Source organism: Columba livia, chromosome Z (genome assembly GCF_036013475.1).
Source record: "Columba livia isolate bColLiv1 breed racing homer chromosome Z, bColLiv1.pat.W.v2, whole genome shotgun sequence".
Classification (NCBI taxonomy): domain Eukaryota; kingdom Metazoa; phylum Chordata; class Aves; order Columbiformes; family Columbidae; genus Columba; species Columba livia.
Genome location: NC_088642.1, coordinates 44,184,927 through 44,204,623, shown reverse-complemented (window position 1 = coordinate 44,204,623; position 19,697 = coordinate 44,184,927). Strand labels below are relative to the sequence as shown.

At 43.5% G+C, this 19,697-nt stretch overlaps 1 protein-coding gene across 12 annotated transcripts in view; it reads left to right on the top strand.

The window, feature by feature from the left end:
- Positions 1-19,697, top strand: part of NRG1 (neuregulin 1) — a 474,741-nt gene that overhangs the window by 277,009 nt on the left and 178,035 nt on the right. For 2 of the 12 annotated variants that reach the window (XM_065045626.1, XM_065045629.1), the window contains exon 1: positions 14,147-14,548. The exons of 4 other annotated variants lie outside the window; for them this stretch is intronic. In XM_065045626.1, the coding sequence (XP_064901698.1) occupies positions 14,335-14,548 (214 nt within the window). In that variant the 5' untranslated portion in view covers positions 14,147-14,334. Of the gene's footprint in view, positions 1-13,755; positions 14,549-19,697 lie in introns of those variants that run through there. 6 more of the 12 variants (XM_065045641.1, XM_065045643.1, XM_065045628.1 and 3 more) reach the window with 6 other exon arrangements.

The window sequence follows — 19,697 nt, the reverse complement described above, 5'->3', positions numbered from 1 at the left end:
GTTGCGTATAAAACCACTGCTTCTGCTTTTACTGATGCGTCTTACTTCAAATATTCCCTAATCGCCTTCTTTGTTCCCTTTATGTGGAGCACATGGGACTCCACCAAAACTCTACAAACCTGCATGCCTTCAAACATCTGTCTTGCTCTTCCCTGTACTTTACCCAGAGCAGATGCAGGGACAAAGACTGCACAGACTTTTAAAAAATGTGCTTGCAAATAAAATTTGTTTTCTTCTCTTTTCTATTCCCAATGTTCCTAGCATGGAGTTTGCTGTTTCGGTGGAGCACCAGCCCTGCTGTGTGCAGAGCTGTCCGTTTGCAACTCAAGATCTCATCCTCAGTGGAAATAACCCACTGAAACCCTATCCTTGTACTGGTAAATGTCGGGGAGAGTTTTTCCTCTGTAATCTTTCAAACCTTTTACATCCACTCCAGTGTCCTGTCTGCTAAGCTAAGCTGGCATCCAGGAATACTCCATTGAAGTAGTTCATTTCTGCTCCCATGTCCTTACAGTCTTACCTAACGCACCTCAAACTTTGCCCTTCTTTGTCCATGACACAGTGGACAAGGATTATACTCCAACAAAATACTTCTTTGTTTTTTCTATTGGACTGAAAGTTTTATGGCATTCCTGTATGCCCTTCTTTCTGCAGCCCTACTGATTGCTTTGGGCCTTATATTTACCCCAAACACCCAAACTTCAGCCTTTGGAGTAACTTCCTTCAGTACATCCAGCCCCAAGAAAGGCAAGAGGCATTGAAGGGCTGTGGGAGAGACACTGCACATGAAGGACAGGAAAGAGGGGGTGAGCCATCTCTGCTTTGCATACAGTCATCCACAGCCTTCATTATGGTCGCGGTCAACCTCCACGGGTAGTGTTTCAGATACAGTAAAATGGCTACAGCATGACCTGTGAATTCCTACATTGCCATTGACCTTACTCTGGGGGTCACCTGATGCCATCCTAGGGCAGAATCTGGCCCTCCGTGCACTTCTGGGACTTTAGTACCAGTGGGGTCAAATTGGTACTGTCTTGAACCAATGTCCAGGAAAAGGGAACAAAAACTGTTTTCACTGTTTCACCTATCCCAGAGAGAACTGACTTTTCTGAAAGTAACATGTAGTTAGTCCAGCACAGGATAATGCACCCACTCCAGCTTTTTTTCTTCCTACCAATGACTTTTTCTGTGGCTCATGCAACGCCCATAGTAATATTCTCTCACTGGTATCTGTAGACCTGGACCTTTAGGGTTAAATTGGTTTGGCCAGCCTTCTTCATAAAGATTATGGCCTGTGTTATTTTATGTGTTGGGCCACTTGGTGGGGCACTCTGTCTGCCTGGCCTAGCAAAAAGGCCGTCGTGTGTCCTGTATCCTGTCTCAGACTGGGACCACCTGATGTCGCCAGCAACACTTCTTGAAAGGGACAGACAACATCTTGTGTCCTGAGTAAAGATCACAGATAAGATGGTGCTCTTCAGATTTCTGGAACAACGTTTTGAAGATCTGGCATATTTATGGTTCTGCCACAGCTTTTATATACTTTCTTGAACAAATTGCTTCACTAAATCATACTTGAGTTTCCACCTCTGTTCAATAGGGAGTCTTAGGGACCCCCTAAAGACTAGAAATTATTCCAGTTAAACCAAGAGAATAGTGCTGCTGACAATATTTTCAAAAATCTATTACATTTCTTGGAGGTGAGCACTGTCATTTGCTTGGTGGTTACCAGAAGGCAATCATGGATGTCAGAGATAATAGCAATTAATTGATCACGTAAAATTACTGATGACTGAAGAAGCTGATTCAGATCCCACCTCTGTGTTTAAACTCGTCTGTAAATTCTTTGCATTTTCATTTGGTAAGAACAAAGGTAAACTGCTTCAAATGTAACCACAACCCATAAACATAACATGCAATGTCTGAAGGGAAGGATGGGTTAGATTTTCTGTTGGATGACTGGGTGCAGCTTCCAGACTGAGGCTGAAAAGTTGTCTCAGTATTTTCCAAGCTGTGAGCATTTCCTCTCTGAAAGAGAAATGGGGGTTTGTGCAGAATGCGGAAGAACAAAACAGCTGTCTTAAGGCCAAGGGTGCAAGCTGACAAACTGGAAAAAAATGGACATGTAAGGATGGGAATTTGCTGGAGGAATATTCAGACTCTTTGGGGAAGTGAGGCAAAAGAGAGGTTTCATCATGGCCTTCAGTCCAAAACGCAGACAATAAAAGATTTTGGAAATATCACCCTAAAAAACTGAATGAAGGACAACGAACACAAGAGAGGAGGAAAGTTTTCCCCCTCTTGAGCAAATTTAGCATTTGTGCAGAGGAACACTGGATCCACAGGAGAATGAACCCTCTTCCTCAAACCTTTCAGATTCCAAGAGCTGCTGAATGTTGGTACATTTATCCTTAGTCAGTCTCCTCATTGCATCCACCCCATTCAGATCCTCAGACATATCGGACACCCACTTTGCTGTGCCACAGAAAGTCACAGCACAGTTTCTTTCTATCATCACGTTTCAGTCTGCCAAAGCCATTCGCTTACATGAGAAACTATGATAAATTCAGAAAAATGTAATTTCAAAACTAGGCCCACCTTTCCCCATTGTTAACAGATAACAGCATTTGCATTTGATTTTTTTGCTGATCCTTAACTGTTTTAATTTTACTATAGCCACTATTGCTAGCTAATTATTGTCTACAAACTAACTCGGCATATCCTTTAGCTCTCAGCACCTTACTTGGGACAGTCACTCACTTATTTTTGCCAGAAAATTGGGATCCAAATCCAAATGACTTATTAATTTCTCGAGGTGCCCTGGACCACCAAACACTTCATCAGATTCCTTAATATCTTTTGCATCCTGTTGCTGTAGACAAGTCATGCACCTGGTGGACCATCTGCCATTGCAGACTGCAAGTCAAGCCCCAACACAAGAAATTTCTTTATCCATTACTTTGCACTTGTTTAAATGCTATCTGTCTGTACAGAGAGGCTGCAGTAAGGTTTCAGACCAGGGCCAGCCCAAGGTGTTTCAGAAGCACAGACGAAATCTGATTTTTTTCCTTCCATTAACTGCAAAGGACTCCAGAAGTTGAAAGGAGCATACGGGGAAACTTGCAGAGCAGTGTGGCATGATGAGTGCTGTTCATCCTGCACCCAGGAAGTGAGAGGTCTGAGACAGTGCAGTGCCACCAGCCAGCCAAGCTTTTCAGGACTCTAGCACAGAGTGAGGAAGTGCTGGGGCTTTTATTCCTTATTTTCTTGCCTGTTCCCTCCCTTTGTCTCATGTTCCATTTGTTGCTCATATTTACAGAACATCACTAAAAAGCCTTGCTGTAATCACTGGACATCTGCACGAATTTTTGTTACGCTGTTCCTCCCTCCCTCCCTCCCTCCCTCCCTTCCTTCCTTCCTTCCTTCCTTCCTTCTTTCCTTCCTTCCTTCCTTCCCATCACAAGTCAGCCTGTTGAGGAGTTGTTCCGTAGATTTATTAGGCAATTCAACAAAATATCCAGCTTTCCATCACAGTCTCAGAGCTTTGTATTCACAGCAATATTTTCCAGTTTCCTTGCAGTATGGGCTGAGAGTAGAATGCCTCTGGTTTGTTCTGTTGTATACATGACCCTACATCACTGAAAACCATACAGCTGATTTTAGTGTTTGCAAGTAAGTCAACTGTCTTCTTGAATTTCTTTACCCTGTATTCAGTTTCTGTGACATTTTGGATATATGTTGTTTCACTGCCTGCTAACAGGATATTGAAAATATTTCCAATAGCAGCATATTGGCAATATTGAAAGAGAAGGCTTCTGTTACTTGCTGTAGCTTGTGAGAAGTCAACCACAGATGTTGTTTTGGTAAGCCTTAATGTACCGTATTCAAAGTGTGCATTCTCCATGCATACTTTTCTTTGGATGACTTACTTGTTCGGTTTCACAAGGCCGTTTGGATTTGGTTTTTTTCTGGTCAGTGTCCCTGGGCAACTGATGCCTTATGAAGAAACTTGAAAAAAATGTCTTCTCTTTGCAATATGTTGCTACCACTAGCACTGTTGTACAACCACTCAGTGTGACCACAACAGCTACAGGTGCACCCAAGAATTTGCCATGCCACTTTTGACCCCTCCCAGGTTTCACTGACGGGTTTTTACCAAATCATCGGGACTTGGTCAACTGTATTCTCTTAGCTTTTGCTGTAGAGTCTTTTTTTTCTAGTGATACCAGTCAATGAAAGTGACAGACACAAGGAATGCTAATAGGAGGCTGACCATCACTTATCTGATGCAGAATGAACCCTGGCAAAAGAAGGAATAGTTAATATACTTTGACAGAGAGTGGTGGTGGGTATGCACCATAAACAGTGGCCACTGTCAGTCGCATTATTAGGTTCAGACCCTGGTTTTAGTTATAAATGTTACCTTCCCACGTTGGAACATGAACTTTGTGATTTAGGTGACTAGTCACATAGCTGAAATGGTGGCTCTAGATCACAAAGTTCTCTGCAGCAGCTATGGTGAATAGTTCAGGAGCAAACTATAGGACTAAATGGGTTTGCATACTGGGCCAGCACAGAGCTACACAGAGCAATCTAATTATCAAATAGTTCTTTCATATTTTCCCTTATAACTGACATATCTGCAGACTTTCTGTGGGCTAATCATGAACAAAGATCTGAGTTCACAGAATAGCACATTCATTGTCAATTTTAACTCATGAATAAACATGCAGGAGGAATTGCCATTTAAACACTTTATTTCTCTGCTCAATTAGGTGATCATACAACTTTCAGTGCTTTACTAGCAGGCCATATAGCTGAATTCAGTACATTGAGGGTAATAGCATTCCTGTGTTGGCTCAGTTTTGAATGTTTTATGAGTCAATTAAAACCACTTGAAAGAATTCAGGCACCACACATTTTATTCCCTGACAACTGAGTTCTGCATTGTTTTCACAGGGATAGGATTAATGAAGGTTTTTAAAAAACTTTGCCCCAAAAGAAAGCACACAGATCCCAGTTATTTGTATTTTTAAGCACTGAAACTTGGCAGTCAGGGCACAGTTTGTAGGAGTTTTTCAGTGGTATACATGGATTTAGGTCTTCAAATGTGATGAAGTACTGTGTTTACTGGGATCTGTCTGATGCCACAGCATCTCCTGAGCTGTATTTTGTGCATGTGTGTGTTTGTATGTGTGTGTGTGTGTGACCTGGAGAGAGTTCTGTCTAAAAAGTATTTCGCAAAAAGTTTTATCCACAGAGGAAGTCACACACATCAGAGACCTTATAGTGCTGAGGGTCTCCAGCTTGATTCCCTCTTCAGACTTCCTTTAAAAAGGGATGAATTGCTCAGCAAACAACAAAGCTATTTGCTATCTATATGTTTTAAGCTAGGGCTTATCTGCCAATAGTCACAATGTATTAGGGCCAAATTTTCAGGCATGCAAATCACTATTTCCATGGACTTCAAAGGATCCTTGCTAATTTTCCACCCTCAGAGATCTGACCTCTGGAATTTTCTTCAACTTTCACATTGCATTCACTACCTTCCTTACCAGAGCTTTTGCCAAACATAGTTATATTTAGCCGTTTGTCTGATATTTTATGCTGAATTCAGTTTTCCCACCACCACTAAGCAACACATAATACTTTCACTCTCTATTTTTAAAAGTCATTAAAAGAGAAATTATTTTTAAATGAAGTTTTAACTTCCTCTTAGAAATCTTTTACTAGGTGTATAGTTTGGTAATTTCTGATGCCCCAAAATGAGGACCATGGGGATCCTGTCCCTGTAACTGTGGCAGAAGGATAGGGCAACAGGACTTCACACCGTGTCTCTATGGCTGTGGAAAAAATGGAAAGCAATTAGTCTGGGAAGAAGGAACAAGTTCCTATAAACAGCTCTGAAACAGTGCTAACTTACAGATCACTGAAGTCACCACTTACTTTTAGAAATATGATGAGGCCTCATGCTGACCTGAAACCTCAGGCACTTGTTAAATTGCATGCAATGCAAAAGAACACATAACTGGTCATACTGGGTCAAACAAAAGTTCCATCCAGCTTAATATGCATTTTCTGACAATGGCCAGGAGCAAGCTTCTAAATGAGATTACAAGAACTGGGCATGCAGAGAGCAATTTTCCAGATTTATGCTCCCAGCTCTTGTCTGTCAGCCAGGTACCCTCTTCTTAGGATAACTACAGAGTGCCCAGGTATACTTGGGGTGCATTTCCACCACCACCCCCTCCTGTCCCACAGTGGCTGGCAGGGCTCAAAATAAACAAATTTGCAGTTTTTTGTTTTGGCCTGTCTGCAAGTAACACCCCACCTCCAACCCACCCACCAGTGCACTGTGTTTAATGCACTTTCAAAACACTATTTTTTAAGGCTTGAAATAACTGGATTTCCTTGGGCTTTAATTTACCACTTGACTAGTTTCCTATTTAACCTTTCACTTCAATCCTTATTTCACAACATGAAATGATACCCCTGCACACCATATTTCTCTTTTTGAGTCAAGCCTACCAAAATTATCTGCTGTTTGGACATGATGGGAAGTGCATGCAACTTTCTTAAACAACTCAGTGGGAACAAAGTATTACTCATAGAAAATTCTCAGTGAAGGTTGCAGCTGAGAAACTTTTATAGGAGGAATGGCACATCAGACACATTTTACCCAAAGTTCCACTGATTTAGAAAGGAAAGGGCATGAAAACTTTCTGAAAGAACAATCTTTCCCAAACCTCATTTCTGAAATGCACCTAAGTCTGTGCCTGGCTTTAAGCAAAGGAGTTGCCATAGAAATACTCCTGTGCTTAATATGATGCCTGCTAAATCAGGGATTTAACCAAGGACACTGTAATTAACCACACAATTTTTCACAGCCTGGGATAAACAGTGAAGACTTGCTAGCTATATATACATATTTCTTACACAGATAAGGCACAGCAGGGAATCATGCCACTGGTTCAGGTTTTAATTAGACACATCTTAATTATCTTCCTGGATGAAAGACCTTAAAACAAAAGTGGAGTGACTGTGCATCCTTTCTCTAACACTGTATTTATTCATTTTTGCTCAGGATTTAAATAAGAGGAGTTATGGAGAAGACAAAGTCCACACAGAGACTCCTCTCCTCACACACAATAAATTTTTGTTTACTGCTGCTCATTTAACCGATTTTCACTGGCTCTGGTTGAATCACAGCAGTTCTGAATTAGCTGTGAACGTGTGTGCCTGTGTGTGTCTATCGGGACATGGAGGAATCCTTCATTTTGTGTATTAATGACAAAATGGATCCAAACATTTTCTGCATTTAACAGCAGGCCATTTAGCTAAGCTTTCAGTGAAATCCATACAAAAATGTTCACGTGCATGTCTGGTGTACGGGGCTGAATCTGTTGGTATGCTCAGGTAAGAGAGATTACCCTCAGTTGGTCCAGTCAGAGTTGTCCCACCACATACCAGGCCAGAGACAAAGAAAGTAGTAAGAAAGCAGTGATCAGAGTGCTTATGTGAAAGAATTCTAGTTCCCGCTATCCTAAGTATTTCACCAGTCCCGAAATTTTGGCGACAGTGCCTAAGAGCCTGGTTAACTCCTGAGAGAAGAGGGATGTGCACGTGCATCTGTTCAGACAGAAGAAGGAGCTGAGCTCATATTTCTCCCTCTTGGGGAGAAGACATTTTACAACACTGGGCTGTTAGCACAGGCAGAAGGCTGGCAGTCTGTTCTTGTTGGAATAATTCTCAAATAGCATCTCCTTTTTCTCTGGTGTTTTTGTTTCACTCTGGGGCTGCTCCCTGCAGCATGGAGTTGAAAGCCCTCTAAGTTTCAATGAGATATTTTGTTTTATTGTTAACACTTGGATAGTTTCTTGCTTACTGGGCATGGCAGTAGTTAATCTCACTGGCAAGCACTGAACACTCCTCAGACTGAATATGGAGGCTGTGTGCTTCATTCAGGGTGGTTTGGAGCCACAAATCTGAGAGCTGCTGGGTCTAAATCTCATCTCAGTTCTATCTCCTTTTCCTCTTCTGTAAAGAAAGAGGCTAGAAGCTTTGGCACACAGCCACAGTGTTGTTTTGAAGACTATATATCTTGGAGATTGCATACCATTAAGATAATCTCATGAAGAAGGCTGGTAACAATCTTGGGTAGCAGTGCAGGCAAAAGACACTCCAGAGCGCCTGTGCTGTACTGGTGACTCCAAAGGGAAGCTGTTTTCACAGAGCTTGTGGAGCAAAGGCAGCATGAAGTGGAGCCCTCGGGGACCCATCAGACTAGCCAAGACTAGTCAGGGACACTGAGACAATAACACACTTTGGTTAATTCCACACCATCAGAAGTATCATTTTTGCTCCTACAATAGGGCAGGGATGCAGCCCTGTGCTCTTTGTTATTCGTCTTACTGAATGACAGGCCAGCTTATTGTTGCAGAGGAAGGGGGTCACAGGGAAGCAGAGAGGCCACAACTCTACCACTCTTATGGTGGAGAAGTCCATACAAGATAGAGACATAACTCTGCAGTTTGATGGCTCAGAGACAGAGATAGCTTTACCAAACCCATGGGGCAGAGTGCACTTTGAGTCTGCTGACCATGTGGGTGCATGCTTGGAAGGAGTCAGGACCAACATCTCTTCTGAGATGGGTCACCACAGAAGTGAAGAATGCATGCTGACTGTGATGTGGCACAGGATGTACATCCTGAGTGTGCCATTCTAATTTGGAAGGCCTATAGCTCCCTTGTGAGTGCACCACGATGATGGGAATTGTCATGCTTGGCAACTAAAATCTTGGCCACAGTGAGGAAAATCAGTCTGGATTCAAAAAAGCTATGCATTTAATGTGAATTTGTTAAACCATATTGAACCTCTGTTCTGTTATTTTTTATCAAAGGTGCTTTAAATGTGATTAGACTTCATGACCCTAACAAGTGAATTAGTCTGAGCTTGCTTACAAACTTTTCTAGTCTTGAATTAGAATATCCACCCAGAAATTGAATGAAGTTTCAATATGCACTTTAAAAATCAATTTGGGCTTATTTCCATGAGAACACAATGTGTGGACTGAAAACTGATCAGTGGAGTCACACTGGTGAAGTGAGACCTCACAGAATCACAGAATGTCCTGAGTTGGAAAGGGCCCACGAGGATCACCGAATACAACTCTTGTCCCCGCATAGGAAAGCTCCACAGTTCACTCCATGTGTCGGGTGTGATGTCCAGTCGCTTCTTGAATACTGATGAGCTTGGGGCTGTTACTGCCTTCCTGGGGAGCGGGTTCCAGTGCTCCACCACCCTCTGGTGATGAACCTTTCTCTAACGCCCAGCCTGAACCTCCCCTGGCACATGTTCCTGAGATTCCCTTGGGCTCTGTCATTGGTCACCAGAGAGAAGAGATCAGCACCTGCCCCTCCTCCTCCCCTTGTGAGGAAGCTGCAGCTGCCATGAGGTCTCCCCTCAGTCTCCTCCAGGCTGAACAAATCAAGTCACTTTAGCCACTCCTTATAAGGCGTCCGCTCTAAACCCTTCAGCGACTTTGTAGCCCTCCTCTGGACACTCTCCAGTAGCTTTACATCTTTTTTATCCTGTGTTGCCAAGAACTGCACACAGTGCTCCAGGTGAGGCCACACCAGTGCAGAGCAGAGCGGGACAATCACCTCCCTCGCCCGGCTGGCAATGCTGTGCTTGATGCACCCCAGGACACGGGTGGCCCTCTTGGCTGCCAGGGACACTGTTGTCTCATGTTCAACTTGCCAGCAACCAGAACCCCACATCCCCCTCCATGGAGCTGCTTTCCAGCATCTCATGCTCCAGCCTATATGTACAGCCTGGGTGGTCATGTCCCAGGTGCAAAATTCAGAACTTATCCTTGTTGAACTTCATGTGGTTGGTGATTTCACAGTTCTCCAATTTGTCCGGATCCCTCTGCAGGGCCTCTCTGCCCTCGAGAGTGTCAACAGCACCTCCCAGTTCTGTGTCAACATTGTGTCAGTATTCTGTGTCAGTATTGTTGGCGCTGAAGGAGTCTGGATTCAAAGACAGGCTGTAAAATTTATTCCTGCAAATAGATTTTCACCTTCCACAACTTTTCACTTAGTTTATTTTCAAAGGCCATATCCTTGTTTATAACCAGTAATGTTTTTCAGGAGCATAGTATCCTGTAGAAACATTGGCCTGATATGTTTTTAGGAACATAAAGCTTATGCCCACTGGCTACACTTTTTTTTTTCATTCATTTCACACCAAATAGCATCAATGTCTTGCTTATTAATGAGGCTAGCAGTTGTGACTAGGTATTCTAAAAAGTTCTGAAACGGTAAATATTAAAGTATCCTTTTCTCTTACTGTGAGTGTTTCCAGAACTTTCACAAATGGAGTCCATAAAAATAGTTGGTCAATTAGAAGCAATCATGTCTTGTTTGTAGCAACATATATACAGACACATATACAAACAACTCTGAATTGTGCCATTTCCTGAAAAAAAATGTTACTAGGACATCATTACCTGTCACGATTGCTGCTGTTGCCAAGGAGGGTGGTCTGTCAGCTTGACCTTTAAACCACTGTTAGGATACTTTTGTGTAATCAAGATTTGCATCTTCAAAATGTCAGTAGAACAAAAGCTACTGTTGTTCTGACTCAGCTAAGTAAAGGTCTAAGACGTAGTGCTTAGCTGCTGGCAAAATTTGTAGTCCAATTTAAGATAAGAATATGCTTTATTCACACTTAGGGTTAGGATACAGCTTTGTCATTTAATTCTGTTTGTGCTGATGTTTCTTGCTCTTTTCTTGCCACCAATGGAATGACAATAAACAGTTTTGATGTTTATGCAGATTGTCTTCCCACTTGCCTTCATGTGTTTTAAAGGAACACCAAATGGAGAAAAAGACAAATTGGAAGTCCTCAGTTTAAGAGAAGACTGAGAATATGGTTAAACCATGAACTTCATTAATTCAGGAACCAATTTTGTTAAATGAGTACATTTTCTGAAAACGAAACAAAACGAAACAAGCCAGCAGAAACAAACAAGGCCTTAAAACACTATACTCTCTTGGAAAGGCATTGGAGTCTCACAGTGGTTGTAACTAAGCCCCTTTTGTTTGACTAGTGTGTTTGTAAAAATGAACATAGAAGCAAAAGAAAATCAGATTGCTGAAGTTCTATTCAACTATTTGTTACTCTGGAGCACTTTTTATTTATTTTTGTTTACTGATTTGTATTCTTTGTCCTGCATTTTATTTTGCAGACATGTTTGTGAGAGTGAAAAATTAGACTTAGCAGCATTCTTCATTCACTTCATGTGATGTAAATAATTGCACAAAGTGCAGAGGTCCAGAGTAGCCAGACTACCAACAGATGGAGGAGCCTGAGCACAGGCAGAGCTTGACAAAGAGAGAGTAAGGAGATGAATTAGTAGAAGTTCCATACATAGTCTTTACCTATGTGTTGGTGACAAGCAGGCAGCTCTCCTCTACCTGTCCTATGATGAACTGATGCAGAAGAAAGTTTGACTTCTGTTCCACATATAACTGTGGAGTTTTTATGAGGCTGTGCAACATGTCTGAGCTTTGGTTCCCACTCCACTGAAGTGATGTAAATGGTTGCATCCCTCTATTTCAAGAAGTCCAAAGTGGTCTTTGGATGTGGGCACTGATAAAGTGCTTTGAGATCAGTGGATTGTACTGTTCTCTATCAGCTCAAAATAGTGTCGTATGTTGTGCATTTTCTGACTGGTCTCTGACAAGCCCACTCTCTACCACACTGATGCAACTGGGGAGCGTGAAACAGCTGTTTTAACGTGGTGTTAAATCAGCTGCTACAAACTCCATCTAAGTACCTCGCAGCTGATGAAAGCACAGGAGGAGAAACAGTCTTACATGCTATAAGTGATACCTGCTTCTTTCTCAGTGGTGTATATAGGATTAAATCACACCCTTCTTCTGCAGATCTATGACACATTATCTAAAATGAATTATAGTCTTCCTTCTGGGAATAATAGGCTTATTTCTGGGGCAGACTTCTGGTATGTTCTCCCAAGAAATTTCCCATTTCTGACAGAGAAGGTGCCAGGGAGTCAGTAATGTGGCACTTCATTTTTAGGCTTTCATTTTGAATGCATCCTTGGGCTCCTGGGGTCTTCCTACAATACCACATTCTCAAAAAGAAAGAGTCTTTGATGGGGGTCTGTCCTGTGTCCTGCTCACAGTGTCTTGGAGTTATGGTCTAACACTGATAAACACGATGTGAAGGTAATGTTTACCTTGAGCATCTAGATTTTGCAGAGTACAGAAAACCAGGCCATATCGAGATGATTTAAAAGTACTCTTTGTTACCCAACGCAGTCCCTTACATTTTGCTGGAGGAGGCTCCCTCCTTGCTGAATAGTGACCCCTTAAGGAAAAACCGTGTTATTGCTGCCAGTAGTATCTTGCCATCGCCAGCTGTTGTTCATCGTGAGATATGCTTTCTCTCCTCGCCCTGCCTGAGGCTTATTCCTTTATTTTCTGTTCAGCACATTTTAAAAAGGATGTCACAACGCCTTGTATCAGGAAAACCAAAATGCTGCTAAAATGTAAATGCAGCAGGCATATTCTGTAACTTTTTGTGTCAAGTATTGTACCTGTGTCTTGATGTTTTCCCCCATGGTTTGATTTGCTCACTGGTGCTTTATTGTCAGGCCATTTAGGAAGTCTGTTATTTTGCTTTATTGTTTTGCAGTCGATGTTGTTCACTCCTCTTATTTTACCATAGAGACAGAACTTACACGAGCATTGGGTTTTTTTCTGTTTGTTTCTAAGTCCAAACGTTGAAAACCCAGTATCACTGGGTAACCACTGGTTTCTTCAAAAGCTTCTTGCTCCAGGACAGTATTTAAAAAAAAAAAAAACCTGAACCCTAAAACTGAACTCTAAAACTTTCAGCCACAGAAGATAAAGAACTCCATTTATGTTGGTTTGTTTTGTCTTCTGGGGCCTGACTCAGGAAGGTTTTTTTTGAATGCTTTCTATCAAACAGTAGTGACAATTTTATAGTATCTTTAGTGCATGGTGATCTTTGTAAATGTTTTTGCAACCTAAGGAGCATGGAGAATAGTCTCCTCAAGAGAAAGAGGAATCTCTAAGAACTGCAAAGTAGCAATCCTAGTTCTAGGCACTGGTCATATCTGGTGTTGCACATTGTGTGACCTTTCCAAGCATACAGGAGGTAAAATCTTCCATTGTTAGATTTTAAGTAGTTTGTGCAGATCTTTTCTGTAACTTCTGAGTATTGACTTTCCTATCTAAATGGTGTTTGTGCATCTCCTACACATAATGGTTATCTGCACCAGCAGAGAATATGGCTCAGGTTAGCTGAGCAACTATATTCACAGATTCTTGAAGTTTTCTGGATGACAGTGGAGTTCAGATTGGGGTATTTACACTACTACCAGTTAGTTTAAAGCTGTCTAGGGTGTGGCTGTATCTGGTACTGTTTCATCTACAAACTGCAGCAAGGCTTTACCTGACCAACCCTCAGTTATGAAAACTGGTGGTTCTGGGATCGGCCCCATGGGAGGATACAAAAGTATGAACGGACCCACAATGAGAAAATGGACTGTGTCAACTCGCCGCGGGTAGAATCCCATTGCACAGCACTAGGTGCGTGAATGCCCGCTACCCTTGCAAATTCCCCTTCCCTTGAGCATCCGGCACCGCCGGGGGGGCAGCACCGCCAGTAACCCTGCAGGAAGCAGCAGCTTAAGCAGGTGCGTAAATGGGAACACGCAAGCACCCAGAAGAGTCACCGCGGCCGCCTCTCTCTTTCTCTCACTCCCGACCCGCGCTGGGGTCACCCGCGGCGCCCGGGAGAGGCCTCTCGCCGTTCCCCCGTGGCGTGCCCGCAGGTCGTCAGCGCCGGAGCCACCCCAGTTCGCGGCAAGCCGTGGGCTTTGCCGATCGGCGGGGCGACACCAGGCTACAACACCCTCCCCGTCCTGCTCTGCCTTGCCCCGCCCCGCTTCGCCGGGCCCGCTGTGCCTGTACCCTCCCCGGGGCTGGGGCCGGGGCCGGGGACGCCGCACGCTCTGGGGCCGTGCAGGCTCCTCCCGAGAGCAAGCGTGCGGTGCCCGGGGCGGGCATTAGTAAGGCGTGTGCCGAGGGGGTGTGTATGTGGGCTGGAATTTGTTATTATCGTTAGGAAAGAAAGAGGGGGAAAAAAAAAAAAAAAAAGGTGGAGGAGGAGGGAGGGGGTGAAGGAAACGAAAAGAAAAAAAAAAGGCCCGGAGAGGAGTTGCCAAAAACTTCTAAAGAACTCGCTGCTTCAAGTCCCAGGCTGCGGCGGGCAAGAGCGATGCTGGAGCCGCGGGTGCTCCGGGAGCCGACAGCGGCAGCGACGGCCGAGGGGACGGCCGCAGGGATGGTGACGGCGGGGAGCGCGGTGCCAGCCGCAGCCGAGATGGCCGAAAAGAAAAAAGACGGCAACGGCAGGAAGGGGAGGAAAGGCAAAGGGCCTGGCAAGAAGCCCGCTCCGCCGGAGGAGGGTGAGGCACGGCGGTCCTCCACAGGTAAGCCCGTCGGCAGGTGCGAGGGCCGCCCTGCGCGGAGTCACCGCGCTCCTCCCGCACCCGCGGGGCCGCACGCACCGGGCGCATCCTCGCCGCCCGCCCGGCCCGGCGGGGCTGTGCGCCCCGCGGCGGCCGCCGCTCGGAGCGGCGGAGGCGGCGGCGCTGACGGGAGCCCCTCGGCCGTGAGACCGCGGGCCGGTCTGCCACTCTCCCTCCCACCGGCCCCGAAATCCCGAACGTCTCTCGGCCAGCTGTTGCCTTTTTTTTCGTTCCTCTTCATTTTTTGAGGGCGTGTTGCAAAACACGTTTTCTGCTCCTTCTTTTCCCCAGAAATCACTTCGCTGAGTTGGACAGATAGCAAACTTTGGTGTGGGGTATTTTGTCTAAACTTGCAGATATTTACTCTGGGATGATCAGAGAGGACTTTTCATTTGCTTAGCAGCACATGCTCTTTTTCTTACACCTCCCCGGTATTAAGCACAGAGATTTGTCCTAGTGATACTCTTGTCCTTGGTAGGTGTCCACAGAGGCAGGACTCTGTCAGTCAGCTCAAAGGTAGGGTTGCAGCCGAGCATGCCGCCCCACTCACCATACTTACTTATTTCTATCAGCCAAATGCCCCAGTCAAGATCAAGGCTCCTGGTGCTGTACAAATAAGTATGAGCACACAATACTTTTCCTAGAGAGCTCCTGTTACGTCACCTAGTTAGTCAGAAAGCCTAGCGGTACATACAGATAGATGTTCTTAGCTTTTTGCAACAGCAGTGTGTAACTGGAGTTATTGGTTAGTTTATATAGTTCTTTGTATTGTTTATTGTTTGTGGGAAATTATTTTAAAAGAAGAATATGAAAGGCAGTTAGCTGCCTAATTTGTGCTTTTTTGTTGTTGTTGGGATTTTTTTTCTTCTAAACAGCCAAATAAGCGGAAAGGCTGAAAGGATAAAACTTTCTAAACATACCTATGATAATTTTACTGAGTGCATCATGGCCAACATGATGCTACTGGAGACTTTAATCGTCAGCCCTCAGGGAGGATTTGTGTGATTCAGCAGCAGCAGGTATCCCTTTGGGCTAATTATCTTTGCAAAGTAGCACTGCCCAATGTGTCATTTTCTTCTCTATGTGTCTTGGAGATACAGCTCACCCAGCTTCTTCTCAACAGTTTATTTAAATGAGTTTCAGGTACAGCCGGGGAAGTTTCCCTTGTTCTGCCAAGCTAGAGAGAAACTCTGATTCTGCCCTTCTGTATCTCACTGAGCTTTTATAGTGCTGCTTGCTGCTACACTATGCAAGCATTGTGAGCGTATCCTGCTAAAACTGCCTGCCTGTTGGAATATTGAAACCTCTGGCAAACTTACCCATGACAGCTGTGCTGTTTGAAGCATTTGGGGGTTTTTTGTTTGTTTTTGTGGTTGACATAGAAAACAGAAGGTCAGTGACATGTGGGAGGATTTGTGACAGCAAAGCTCTGTCAAGGAAGCATAAAGGACAAACTCGTTTTCTGACTGTGTATCTCAGACTCCTGAAGCATTCTGTCCCATTCCTGTAGGATAGCTTTATTTTTCCTGCTCTGTGGACAGTTTTACATCTCTAGTGGAGCTGGGTTGGTGCACTAGAGGAGCTTGAACAGCCTCAGGAAGCTGGAGCCAGCTATGCAAACTGCACGAGAGACTACACATGCCTTGGGATAGGTACTTGTACCAGTGCTGAGGGAGCAGAAAACGAAGCTGTGAACCAGAGGTGGCATTTTTTGAGTAATCTAGGCAGAGATTTTGGGGAAGATGGTCTTCTTTCTGTAGCGGAGGGAGTCAGCATAAGTCTGGAGGATTCACACAAGCGTATATCACCTAAAGTTTAGGTATCCATGTATATTTAATTCCCGCTTGTGGTGCTGTGGTCTGATCATATCTGCCATGGTGAGAGTTCTATCTGAAAATATGAAAGGTGGCAAGTGTAGATTGAAATTCACCAAGGCAGAGTTCAGGTCATGCCTAACTCATAAGGCTTTGCTAAGACTCCAGAGGGCTCATGTCCCTACTACCAGAAGATGTGTCAGTGTTTGAACCAGAAAAAGTCAATTTTTCTGGCAAGTGCTTACCTCAGTTCTCAAAAGTGCCAGTAAGTTTTTGTCTGTGTGAAAGAGTATCTCCTTCATCCATACCTAACATTACCAGTCAAAAGGCTTCTGTGCGGACAAGAACCGATCATTCTTCTATCTTATTTACTTAAAATCCCGCTGCTTCCAAATGAGTGTATGTAGCAGGGTAATTCACATATGTAGCTAATCCATGTAGTGTTTGCAGGTATGGTATCTAATAGGAGAATGAAATACATTATCACTGTACACCTGACTCACAATCAAACAATGTCATATTGGCGATGTTACATTTACAAATTTTATCTAAACTTTTACTGAAGTATATTTTCTGTTTTGGGGGATTCTTAGGGTAAGACATGATATTTTAGAAGAGCAAGTGCAGAAGCATTTGTTAATGTAAATTGTAGCACGAGAGCAGTTTTACATATCATGAAATGGGCTTCTTTTCTGTCTCTTCAAGCATGTTAGAGCTTAAATTAGTGACTGGGCCATACATGTTGATTAACAGTACTTCCTAGGGGTGATATAAAGGCCTTCTGACTTTTCTGGGACCATGATTTCTCCTTTTCACTAGTAGTCATACATTCTTAAATTGAATTATGTCAGGAATTGGGATCTTCTCTACTGTGTTCTTCTCTGTCAGTAGTTTGCATCTGCTCATGGTCTTTCTTCCACACAAAAGAGAGAGGCTTGTAGCTAGTCATCAGTTTTAAGATCACTGCACACTAAGGCAACTGCACACTAGTCCTGAAGTCATTTATGGATCTTGAGGTTTTTGTTTAGTGCTAGTTTTTTTTTTTCTGATCATAGCTTCTCTTAGTTTAGTTTGCTTTTGGCTTTCAAAGCCTATCACATATCCCTTCTGTCTTGGGTCTGGAAGCATTGCCTTATTGGTAACTTGTCACCAGGTTGAGAATTTAGAAAAAAAGTGTATGAGAAAATGTTTCTTTGCTATTTTCTGTCATAGCTTATCTGGGAACTCTGGAACTATGGTTGGTGAAGAAAGTTAGAGAGTTATTGGAAAAACCTTGAGCAGGTTTGGCCTCCTCAGCTGCACAGTGGTAATACTGACAAAACAAAAACAAACAAGCCACCAAACCAAACGAAAACCCACAAAAATACAACAAAATAAACAAACAAAAAAAACCCCCCACACCACAAAACAACAATCGAACAAACTTCATGTTTTCCATTGCCCAGGTGAAATCTGGGCTCCATTACAAAAAAGTTTGGGGAGGTCCACATTGCTATGGTTTCTTTGTTACTAAAATTATGTAACAAATGTATTTTTCTTACAATAAAAAATGAATATTTTCTTATGTAAGAAAATATTCCCTCCTCGCTTCAAGTGGTCTTGAACAATTTGATTCTGTCTGGTTTCTGTCAAGTCCAGAGTGATTGTATCTTCCTTCAGCAGGGCACTCTGTCCTGTGATAAATACAGGAGGTGGAAAACTGAGGAAAGAATATTACAAATGGACAGAAGCTTACAGCTTTTCTCCGAGTGATTTCACTGAACTTCTGTGCCAACTGGGCGTGCAGACAGCCTCAACATATCTGCCAGAACTTCCTAGAGCATTGCCCATGCACTGAAAACACTTCCACCCTGGGCAGAGAAACCTGATGCAGGCAAGCTGAGGTTGTGAAAGCAAGGTCTCCAGACTTTTCCTCACAGCCGCACTGCTCCTGACCCAGGGTACTGCTATAGCAGGAGCAGGGAGGCTGGGACTGGGCCCACTGTGTCAGCTCTTGAACTTTCTGCAAGCCCAGTGTTAGTGTTGGACCTTGTAAGATGGTGCTAGAGAAGTGAGAGAAAGGAATGAGCCCAGTAATGTCCTTCAGTGAAAGAGCTGTGTTTTGGTGTATAAGGTAGTGCATGAGCACACAGCTGCCCAGCCCCTTTGTCAAGTGTTTCTAGACATCTTGGGGAATGTGTGTTTTCAGGTGTTTTCTGCTTAGTAGAGAAGATGAGGGAGAGGCTGCTGGGCTTGGAAAACATGAGAAGGCATGAAGTATTTCTGAGAAAAACACCTTGATGTGTACAAAGACTGACTGTGCTATCGGAGAAGTGAACTCTGTGGCTATGGGTTATGTCAGCCATTCTCTAGTTCCACAGCAATGGTAGGAGGAGAAGGCTCTGCAAGAATCTGGTGCAGGCGCACAGAGTTGGTGGGGGAAGAGAGAAGAGCAACAAAGGTGGGTCTCACTCATTATTTCAGAGAGGTGGCCTCAGCGGCATTGTTCTGAATGCATCTGCATTTACAGAGCCCAGAGGAGGGAGGCTACAGTCATCGACATAGAAAATAAGTACCTCCTGGTGGGGAATTCAATTTAGACTTAGATAAAATGACAAAATAAATAGCACAAAATTCAGATGAGATGAGTGTGACTGATCATCACCTTTGACTGCTTTCTGGTAGCAGGCTTGGTTGATGGAGAAAGAAATGGTTTTCATCATTTTAAAGACCAAGTTGCAGGTCAAGGCTTGGTTGGGAGGATTTGAGCTCAGTCTGAGGCTTGCTATGTTTAAATTGATAATATTAATGAAGAGAGGTCAGAAGGCAGGTCAGTATTTTAGCATTAATTGAAGACAAGAGCCTTGGAGATGGAAAGAGAGCTGTGATTTCTGGTAAAACTTCTTCAGTTCTAGAGAAAAACCATTGCTTAGAAGGAGTGAAAAGTTCTGGTGTTTCCAGGCCAAAATATTTATGTACCGTTGTCATGCCTGTACATTTTTCTGAGAGGAAAGCCTCTCCACCTGTGTGCAATACCTGAATGCTCCAAACATTCCGCACAATCTTCAGAGCAATTTTGAGAATGAATCCTTTAAAAAGCATGTGACTGCATTTATGTTTTGTGAATAAATGAGATTAGTCATGATTCAACTTTTTTTGACTTAATACTGCAAGTACTACTTGACTGTAGCCATGGGAATGCAAATAAAATTGTGAAAACATACCAGTACAGTTGACCAGTAAACACTGCATGTGTATTGAAAGATATTCCCCCTGTGAAATAAACCCAGAAACTGTTCTGAACTTTGTGCAAATAT